The sequence below is a fragment of the Amblyraja radiata genome, chromosome 4 (assembly GCF_010909765.2).
Source record: "Amblyraja radiata isolate CabotCenter1 chromosome 4, sAmbRad1.1.pri, whole genome shotgun sequence".
Taxonomy (NCBI): Eukaryota; Metazoa; Chordata; class Chondrichthyes; order Rajiformes; family Rajidae; genus Amblyraja; species Amblyraja radiata.
In genome coordinates, this window is record NC_045959.1 from 40,306,077 (window position 1) to 40,316,959 (window position 10,883).

Sequence of the window (10,883 nt, forward strand, 5' to 3'; positions counted from 1 at the left end):
TATAGAGTCTTCGCTCCGGTGCTCCGGGCGAAAACTAAGGTAATGATTAACAGACAAATAACTAAATTACTAATACTACGGAGACGCAGAGCCTCGCGTTGTGCACGCGACGCCATTCCGGGCTTGCATCCCCATCTTCTGGTTTGTGCAGACACTGGGCCGCACCTCATGGGGGTTTAAATTTCTCATTAACCTAAATGCGGGGTCAAGCGGGGCACCAATTTCACGTTCAGCCAAATGTAAGCGTTCCCTATGGGCTCAGCTCACTGCTTCATTTCCAGACCTGAGGTCCAGCTTCATGAGATCTTCAAGTTAACTTGCTCTGGTGATGTGATAGGAATAGCTGGCCATTTCATTCCGGCCTGCTGCAATTCACTATCTACAATACCACCTGCTTTAGTCTCATCTGCAAACTTACTGATCATGCCTTGTATATTCTCACACAGATCACTGATACAGTGCATTCAGAAAGTATTCAGACCCCTTCGCTTTTTCCACATTTTGTTACGTTACAGCCTTATTCTAAAATGGATTAAATTCATTTTTTTATCAGCAATCTACACACAATAGCCCACAATAAAAAAGTGAAAACACGTGTTTAGAAATTTTTGCAAAATAATTAAAAATAAATAACTGAAATATCACATTTACATAAGTATTCAGACCCTTTACTCAGTACTTTATTGAGGCACCTTTGGCAGTGATTACAACCTCAAGTCTTCTTGGGTATCACGCTACAAGCTTGGCACACCTGTATTTGGGTAATTTATCCCATTCTTCTCTGCAGATCCTCTCAAGCTCTCTCAGGTTGGATGGGGAGTGTTGATGCACAGCTATTTTCAGTTCCCTCCAGAGATGTTCGATCGGGTTCAAGTCCGGGCTCTGGCCGGGCCACTTACGGACATTCACAGACTTGTCACAAAGCCACTCCTGCGTTGTCTTGGACGTGAGCTTTAGGTCGTTGTCCTGTTGGAAGGTGAACGTCTGCCCCAGTCCGAGGTCCTGAACGCTCTGGAGCAGGTTTTCATCAAGGATCTCTCTATACTTTGCTCCGTTCATCTTTACCTCGATCCTGACTGGTCTCCCAGTTCCTACCGCTGAAAAACATCCCTACAGCATGATGCTGCCACCACCATGCTTCACCGTAGATATGGTATTGGCCAGGTGATGAGCGGTGCCTGTTTTCCTCCAGACGTGACACTTGGCATTCAGGCCAAAGAGTTCAATCTTGGTTTCATCAGGCCAGGGAATCTTGTTTAGGTGCCTTTTGGCAAACTCCAAGTGGGCTGTCATGTGCCTTTAACTGAGGAGTGGCTTCTGTCTGGCCACTCTACAATAAAGGCCTGATTGGTGGAGTGCTGCAGATATAGTTGTCCTTCTGGAAGTTTCTCCCATCTCCACAAAGGAACTCTGGAGCTCTGTCAGAGTGACCATCTTGGTCACCTCCCTGAATATGTTAGTAAGTCTCTATCCTAAGGCCCTTCTCCCCCGGTTGCTCAGTTTGGCCAGGCTCTATGAAGAGTCCTGGTGGTTTCAAAGTTCTATTAATGAATGACGGAGGCCACTGTGCTCTTCGGGACCTGCAATGCTCCAAAAAATGTTTTATACCCTTCCCCAGATCTGTGTCTCAACACAATCCTGTCTCGGAGGTCTACAGACAATTCCTTCGTCTTCATGGCTTGTTTTTTTGCTGTGACATGCACTGTCAACTGTGGGACCTTATATAGACAGGTGTGTGCCTTTCCAAATCATGTACAATCAATTTAATTTACCACTTGTTGACTTATCAAGTTGTAGAAACATCTCAAGGATAATCAATGGAAACACGATGCACCAAAGCTCAATTTTGAGAGTCACAGCAAAGGGTCTGAATACTTACGTAAATGTGATATTTCAGTTATTTATTGTTAATTATTTTGCAATAATTACTAAACACCTGTTTTCGCTTTTATATTATGAGGTATTGTGCGTAGATTGATGATAAAAAAAATGACTGTAACCAATTTTAGAATAAGGCTGTAATGTAACAAAATGAGGAAATAGTGAAGGGGTCTGAATACTTTCTCAATGCACTGTATAAACCACAAACAAATATGGGTCAGCACATTCCCTGAGGCACATCACGCGCCTCAGACCTCTATTCCGAAAAACACCCTTCCACCACCACCCTCTGCTTTCTTCCATGAAGTCAATTCTGGATCAAGTTTGCTGACTCTTCCTGGATCCCATGCGATCTAACCTTTTGGGGTAGCATACCATGCATCAAAAGAAGCAATCAAATTCGTAAGACAGGATTTCCCATTTAGAAAACCATTCTGACTATCCCTAATCAGCCCCATGTCTATCCAAATGCATATATATCTTATCCATCAGAATCTTCTTCAGTAACATACCTACCACAGATGTTAGGCTTACTGGTCTATAGTTCCCAGGCTTTTCCTTGCAACCTTTCGTAGATAGAGGCACAACATTTGCCACCCTCCAATCATCTGGCATCTCACCTGCGTCTAACGATGATTCATATGTCTCAGCCAGGATTCCCCCAGTTTCTTCTCTATACCTTCCCACAGTGTCCTCGGATATATCAGATCAGGCCCAGGAGATTTATCTACCTTTATAATGCCGGACGTCTAGTATCTCCTTGACCGTTATACGGACTGTCCTCAAGACATCTCCATTAACTGTTCCAATTTCCCAAGCCTTCGTGATCTTCTCCACGGTAAAAGCAGAGAAGTACTCATGGATCTTGCCCATCTCCTGCAGCTCTACACATAGATGTCCACTTTGGTTTGTGAGGGGCCCTATTCTCGCTCTAGTTACACCTTTTTCCTTACTGTACTTATAAAATCACTTTGGCTTCTCCTTAATATTATCTTCCAGAGCTATCTCCTGCCCCCTTTGGCGTACACTTAAACTTAAATGGAGGAACTTGTTGCTCATGCAGGACTCAATGTCATGTGTAGCCAAGGATATGCCAGAGTTAGTTGAGGAAGTTGTGTGCTCCATGCATTGGACTTTCAATGTCAAAATTGCTTCTACTTTCTTTTCTTTGGGGTATTCCATCAATTGTGATGGTAGGCAATAAAACATTTAGATATCAGATTATATTAGCACATTCCCACGCATCATAGAGTCTGCTATGGTGCTGGCTGAGTGATCCACTCAGTTTACTACTTAACCAATGGTTAAATATTACCCCATAAATTGTTTTTTTGAAAAGAAAGAAGCAATAAAGAACCGGTTTAGTTTAATTTTAGTTTTGAGATACAGAGCGAAAACAGGCCCTTCGGCCCACCGAGTCCACGCCGACCAGCGATCCCCGCACACTAACACTATCCCACACACACTAGGGACAATTTATATTTATACAAAGCCAATTAATCTACAAACCTGTACGTCTTTGGAGTGTGGGAGGAAACCGAAGATCTCGGAGAAAACACACGCGGTCATGGGGAGAATGTACAAACTCCGTACAGACAACACTCTACCGCTGCGCCACCGTGCCGCCGTTGAACACCGACGGTTCCAGAGCCTTTCTGGATCCTCCGTTAATGAAATGAAAATACACCCTTGGCCCGCTAATGACACACTTCCCATGACCTGCTGAATTGCTCCAACACTTTGGGTCCTTTCGGTAGATGAAGAAGGGCTCGCTGGTGCACCTTGAGAGTCAGGGGTAGGGTCAGTACCGGGGCTCTAAACGGTCAGTGAGACGGTGCGAGTCGGGGATGGGTCGGCAGTTCCGTCCGCTATATCTGACACCTGTCATAAGGGAGTCATTAAAACGAAGATTTGCTGTATTGTCTGTGCGAAAGTTAGGAGAGAAGATTGAGAGCATAGTTGATTCTTTCATGACAGAGAGACATGACCGGAAAGAGCGCTCTCCACTCGCAACGCCATCTGTGGCCGCTCAGGGAATTTCAATTGAGCTCTTGTAATTTTGTTCGGATTGTAGGGGTTGACGGTAAATCAGTGTTAAACCTGCATGCTTCAATTTTACACCTTTCTGGATCTTTGTACATCGCACAGTATCTTGCAGCTAACAGAGAACTTTATTGATGTATGATTGTTATTGTATTCTTAGAACAAAAGGCAGCCACATTGTGCACAGCAAGCTCTCAAGAAGAGTAGTGTAGAAGTGACCAGCTAAGTTATTTTTAGTGTAAATGTAATACAGCCGCAGATGTTGAAAATCTAAAATGGACAGAAAAATGCGGAAAAAACTCAACAGCCCCCTGTGGGGATACAGGCAGATTTAGAGTTCTTTCAAGCTGAGCCCCTCTGATCAGTGATTTTCTTCAGTGATACTGCTTCAGGGATAAATATTGGCCAAGAAACTGGATAGTCTTATCTTCAAAATAATGCCTTGGGTCTGACTTTCTATTGAGAACATATAGAGCCTCAAGATTAACATTTCAGCCCATGTACGTGTCTCTGAGAGCACAGCATTTCCACTGTGCATCGCTGAGTGCCAATCTAATGTCTGTGCTCATACATTTAAAGTGGAGCATGAACTTTCTCAGGGGATTGTAAGATAAAGGGAATTAATTGAATGTACTAAATCAATACTGTAGTTCCAAGAACAGGTCAGAGGGTGAGCATTCCGTGGTGTGACTCTCAAAACTGTTTCACCATCTACAGACCATGCAGGGATGTTACAGAACCCTCTCTCTCCACTTGCCTGGCTGAGTTTCAACATTAATTGAGATGAAGCTCAACATTTAAAGCCCTGTCCCACGGTACGAGTTCATTCCAAGAGCGCTCCCGAGTTTGCCTTGATTCGAACTCGGAGGTTTATGGTAATGGCCACTCGTCGGTACTCGGCGCTCTCGTGGACATTTTTCAACATTTTGAAACATCTTCACGAATATTCCCGAGCTTACCTGGCGTTAGCGAGTCTTCCTGAGTACCTGCCGTTAGCGGTACGAGCCGCTAAGAGACGTCCCCGAGCTCCGACGTACCCGCTACGTCATTCCCCGTGCTTACCACGAGCTTGATTTTTTTTTAATTCGGGAGAGCTCTTGGAATGAACTCGTACCGTGGGACAGGGCTTTGACTCCTCCTACTAACAACACATAACCACCGGCTGCAGCAAGTCACATCTTTGAATTCTACCACCTTTAAGGACAAGGTCCCCAGACATTCTGAAACATCACCCACAAATTTCCCACCAAATTAAGTTCTACCCTGCAAAATTCTACATTGCCATTGTCATTAAATCAAGATTATGAAACTCTTTTCTTCACCAGCTTCAGTCCTAGGAGGCAGGACGTCACCACCTCCTTGGGGCAGTTAGGGGTGAATCATAGCTGAGATTTATCAGTAATATCCAGATCCCCTGCATTAATTAAAAAAGGTGGTGGTCTGCAGCTGACAACCTACTATGGAGGAGGGGCAGAACATTGTGAAGGTGCTCTAATTACATTATTAGCTTGATGTAATCATCTGTACATTAACATAGATGCCACAAGTTAAACACTGCATGGTTGAAGTATCGCTGTATAAGTTTTCAAGACCAGAGAGAAATAACTATGCAACAGAAAATTATACAACACTATCTTTTTAGATCTCATCATAAAGAGGCCTTTGATTTACTTTATTTAGATCATGACTCGTTTTCGTAAATTCTGAAAACTACATTTTACAAATCTAATTAAAAATGACCAATAGACAAAGTTACATCATTTTGCACAGTTGTAATTTCATCAGACATCTATGGGCTCTGCTATCAAAATGCTTGTTGGGATTGATTTAGTTCTCCAACTAACAATGAGGCTTGTTTCATATGAGGAACAGAAAACTGAAAGAAGTCTTGTTCATTTCTATTGTCTTGGAAATGTCAGAGTCTTTTGATGAACATATGGCAGGAAACACATCCCTATATTTCCAAAAGAATTGGTACCTTTAACACCCATGTTAGAATGTATTCATTTTACAATCTTTGATTTATTTAGAGACTTTTTTTTGCAATGTAATGTAACATTGCAACTGAATACTACTCACTGGATTTAATGCCCCTGTCCCACTTAGGAAACCTGAATGGAAACCTATGGAGACCTTGCGCCCCACCCAAGGTTTCCGTAAGGTTCCCGGAGGTTCTGGTCACTCTCCCTATTGGTGGAAAGTGGTTTCTGCGTAGTCGCGGCTTCTTCTATGTTCCTGCGATTATTTCAAAAAAAACGAAACCGGCCTCGACTAAAAATAGGTTGCCGTTTTGTCGAAGCCAGTGGAGTGGGGTTGCTATTTACTTACAGGCAGTCGAAGGCAATCTCCTTCGCTGACCGGCCATTTTGATTTCAGCAAAGATCCTATAGGATCTAGACCTAGAAGATCCGCCGGAAGGTAAAATGCCCGCTAACTTTATTAAACTTCTTAAAACTGTCTCCACTCCTTCTCCCCCCTGTTGTCTCCTCTTCTCCCCCGTTCTCTCCCCTTCTCTGTCCCCTTCTCTTCCCCTTCTCTCTCCTTTTCTCTGTCCTTCTCTCCCCTTCTTTCCCCTTCTCTCCCGCGCTCTCTAAAGGACTTACTGTGCTCTGTGGCAGCCGTTCTCCTTCCTCTTCATTTTGCAGACAGCGCTCCTCTGCTGTCCCTGTCCCCTACCTTCGCGATGTGCGTGTGTGTGTGTGTGTGTGTGTGTGTGTGTGTGTGTGTGTGTGTGTGTGTGTGCGGTCGGCAGCAAAGATCCTATAGGATCTTTGATCAGTAGATGCAGCTCACACTTCGGTCGAGGCTTTCCAGGCAAGTGACCAAAACCTCTGGTGACTCATGGAGTGTGACCGGAACCTCCGGGAACCTCACGGAAACCTTGGGTGGGGCGCAAGGTCTCCAGAGGTTTCCGTTCAGGTTTCCTAAGTGGGACAGGGGCATTAGGTGAGTGAGACTGATGGGATGTTTTTGTGTGTGCCAGGTTTCACCGACCCATAATCATTCCGTGGGTGCTGGAGAACAACGTCAACAGCCCCTTTCTTCACAACCCTCTCCACCGAGACCTGTTGTTGGAGCAAGGTACAGTACACATTGCTCATTCATAATGTATAATAAATCTGTTACATCGTCAAAACCAACATCAAACAGTTCAAGACACATTGGTTTAATTATGGTAGAGTTGTAGTCTAAAATGTTTACCCATAAAACATATATGATAGAGGGACACAATAAAATTGTGACCTATGGTCAGGATATTAAATATATTTTAATGATCTTTTTCTTGTTTGAATTGAAGAAGCTTCCTCTCTGTATATTATTCTGAACATTTATTATTAATAAAATTACTGTATTAATGTGCATCTAGAACTATGATAGCTGGCAGCATAATTATGTGTGCTAAAGGACTTAGTTTTAATAAAAAATAATAGTTAAAGGAAAATCTGAGACGTTGCAAGTTGCAGAGTCTGCAATTTTCTTTTCTGTTCCTCTGCACTTCCTAAATGCAAATCTCCAGACGAGACAGAGGTTAACAGTGAACACAATATTGTGCCATATATGCCAGAAGTTCTGTGACTTTTCTCTGTAGTCTTGTAACACAGCGGCAAACTTTCCTGAATATGTGAAGCCTACTTCATCATCATTGCAGGGGTATGTGGCTGAATATGTTCCAGCCCATATAATTCAGCTGATGAAAGCAGCCTCGAGTAGGTCTCCCCATGAATAATATTATTTTCTTGCTCGTTACGATTTCCTAAAACCGTATTCTGATACATCAACAAAATTACCCCAAGCACTAATCCAGCACCCTCCCTCCACTTCAGCCCACCCACCGTGGAACATAAACCTTATCTTGACCTCCCTAACAACCTCCAGCCCTCATTTCAACTCCCATCCTGGTTAAGGCAATCCGCTAATCCCTTTACATTCCTCAATTGTGAGGGACAAATTTTCTGAATACAAGATATTTCCAGTAACACACAATGCCTTTGGCTTCATGCACATTTTTGAATTTTAGACCCAACAATCAGCTCTAAACAAAATGTTCATTAGCCTGCAGTTCACAGGAAGTTTAAAATAACTGGTTATCATTGATTTTCTAGTCCATAGTGCCGTACTACATTAAAACAACTGAGTGTAATTTGTCTGTTACTTTTGGAGAACAGTGACTGATACTATATAAGCAAATACAATTAACTTCAACTGAGAATTACTTCTTCAATTAAATTAAGAAAATGAAACATGAGTTGAATATTTTAATGAGAAACAACAGAAATGTTCACAAATGAAATTACCTCATTTGATTTTCTACATTGAGTGATTTGTGATCGTGTAACTTGATTAGATGGTCTTCAAACGTTTTTTAGTCATAGGAGCAGTAGTAGTGCCATACGGCCCATCAAGTCTTCTCCGCCATTCAATCATGGCCGATCTATCTTTCCCTCTCAATCCGATTCTCCTGCCTTCTCCCCATAACCTTAACACCCTTACTAATCAAGTATCTGTCAATCTCCGTCTTAATATATCTAAAGACCTAGCCTCGACAGCTATCTGTGACAATAAATTCCACAAATACACCACTCTCTGACTAAAGAAATTCCCCCTCATCTTTCTAAAGGTACATCCTTTTATTGAGGCTATGCCCTCTGGTTCTAGACTCTCCCATTAGTGGAAACAACCTCTCCATATCCACTCGATCCAGGCCTTTCTTTAATTAATGCCTTCTTTAATCCTTTTCTTTAATGGTCAATTGTTCTACTGATTTTCATTAGAAGAGGTGTACTTAAAAGGGATAGATCCTCCAAGCACCAATATAAATTTGTTTTTATTCTCACTTCCAGAAAAATCCGTGGGGAAGGAAAGAAATGCCGAAAAGTGTATGGTATGGAAAACCGGGATATGTGGTGTACTGCCTGCCGTTGGAAGAAAGCTTGTCAAAGATTTATTGATTAGAAACGAGTTGTGAAAGGCCTTTTGAGACAAATTTTTGGGCAGCTATTAAGAATAGTATTTTGGAGCACTAAACTTTTTTAAATAAATGTATAAATGTAGCAGCAACATTCATATCAAACGAGTTGCACTTAAAAGAAGTCTATGTGGAACTGAGCGGCAAACAGGCTACTCAGATATCAGTGATGGAAGATACATTACATGGAAATCTCATTCTGTGAGCAAGTGGACTCGAGTGATGAGGCAGTTCTGAAGCACATGCTTCTTTAATGGTTTGAAGTATTGACTGACCAGGAAATGAAGAATACTGCATTGCAAATTTATTATTTAGTCGTGGAGGCTTCTCAGGAAGCACGATGGTTGTGAACATATTTCAAACCAATGAAGCATTAATGTGGTTAATATTTTTGCCATGATTTCACTGTTCTCTTGATTAGTATTACATGCAATTTCTTTAAAGTTTTACGGAACAAAGCATTCTGTATAGAACACAAGTCTTCTCCCAACTTCATCTCATACTATCAACATACCCTTCCACTTTATCCTAATGCATTTGCTACCTTTCCCCTTAAACTATGTTATTTGTTCCAGACACTCAATGCAATAACAAGTTCCGCATTTCACAATTCTGGTAAAAAATATTATCTTCCACCGGTGTTTCTTATATGTTCTTTGCATCAGCTATTTACTGTACATGAGCAAAGTGAATAGGTGGATTATTGCATCCAATTGAAGGCTTTAGAATGTATGTCTTTATCTTCTGGGAGTTTGAGAGGGAACTGCAAGAGTGGGATCTGTGGAATGGAGGATGAAATCATTTCTTCCCACCGGTGTGAAAATCTTCATGGAAAGCAAAATTGATGTGTTGCAACATAAAAAAAGACAATGTGGAACACCAGCCAAGGACCTTTGTTTTTAATTGCAAAAAAAAGTAACAAACAGCTACGTAGTTTTGATTACAAACTAGTGGACTTGTTAGGGATGTGCATTGAACTGGATCATTGAACAAGGAATGTGCAATTGAACTGATGCCTGTTTTTTGTAACTTTACCACTGGAGGGTACCAGGGTTTGTTTAAAGTTTGTCATGTTGGCTGCAGTCCTCTCTAACTTGTAAGCTTATACAACACATTCTCGGTGTGGCGGCAACACACCTAACCTATGGCGAGACAGTGGTGTGAATGTTCACAGTAAGCACGAAGGAAGTGAGTTGTCGGAATGAAAAGCTCACCCTCTGAAGAATGTATCTGAAATTAATGGAGATAAAATCAAGTTGATTCTGTAACAAGTAATTACCTACTCCATTTTATTGCCAAGCAGGCAGTGAGGATGAAAATTACCCATAAATTGTTGGCATTTCTCTTGGCTGGTAAAATGATATACGGTATTGAAATGTCAACATGCATATAAGCCATTTCTTACAGAAAATTGGAAACCAATCTCCTGTGTGAAAATGAAAGGATATATATCTTTCATTACACCCAGCCAAATAAAGCTGCCACTGCAGGAAATAGCATGTGGTTCAACTGTTTTTGATAAACTGGGCTGTAACACCATGAGCAAAATGCCTCAGATTGATGATTGTACGGAATTAAGTGATCGGAAACATCATACCATTGAAGCAGCTATTTTGATAAACGAGGAAACCAGACAAATAATTTTAAAATTGTGTTGATTTGCATTTCTCCTAAAATATTAAATATGCTTTAAAATACTTTCTGAACAATAGAGATGTAATTTAAAATGATAGCTGATTTTAAGTCATTGAAACCAGCTATCATATAAAACAAGATTTATCAAAATAAATTAAAAATCATATTCAGTGTCTAATTATAATCATTAAGGAAGGTTATATTAACCTTTCATTAATAAAATCACTAAATCAATCAAACTGAAATATTGTCCATTCCTATTGCTATTTAAAATTGTGCAAGGAATGGGATTAATTTGATTTGTGTTTCAGAAAGTAAATATCTTTGTAATTATGTAAATTCCGAGGAGACTAGCTGG

General features: G+C 41.3%; 1 protein-coding gene across 1 annotated transcript in view; it reads left to right on the forward strand.

Annotated features, from left to right (window-relative positions):
• The window catches only part of znf704 (zinc finger protein 704), a 144,911-nt gene extending 134,299 nt beyond the window's left edge, over positions 1-10,612 (forward strand). Inside the window, exons 8-9 of the mRNA XM_033019230.1 lie at positions 6,908-7,005; positions 8,766-10,612. Coding sequence (XP_032875121.1) covers positions 6,908-7,005; positions 8,766-8,877 — 210 coding nt within the window. The 3' untranslated portion in view covers positions 8,878-10,612. The remainder of the gene's footprint in view (positions 1-6,907; positions 7,006-8,765) is intronic.
• The last annotated feature ends 271 nt before the right edge of the window (positions 10,613-10,883 follow it).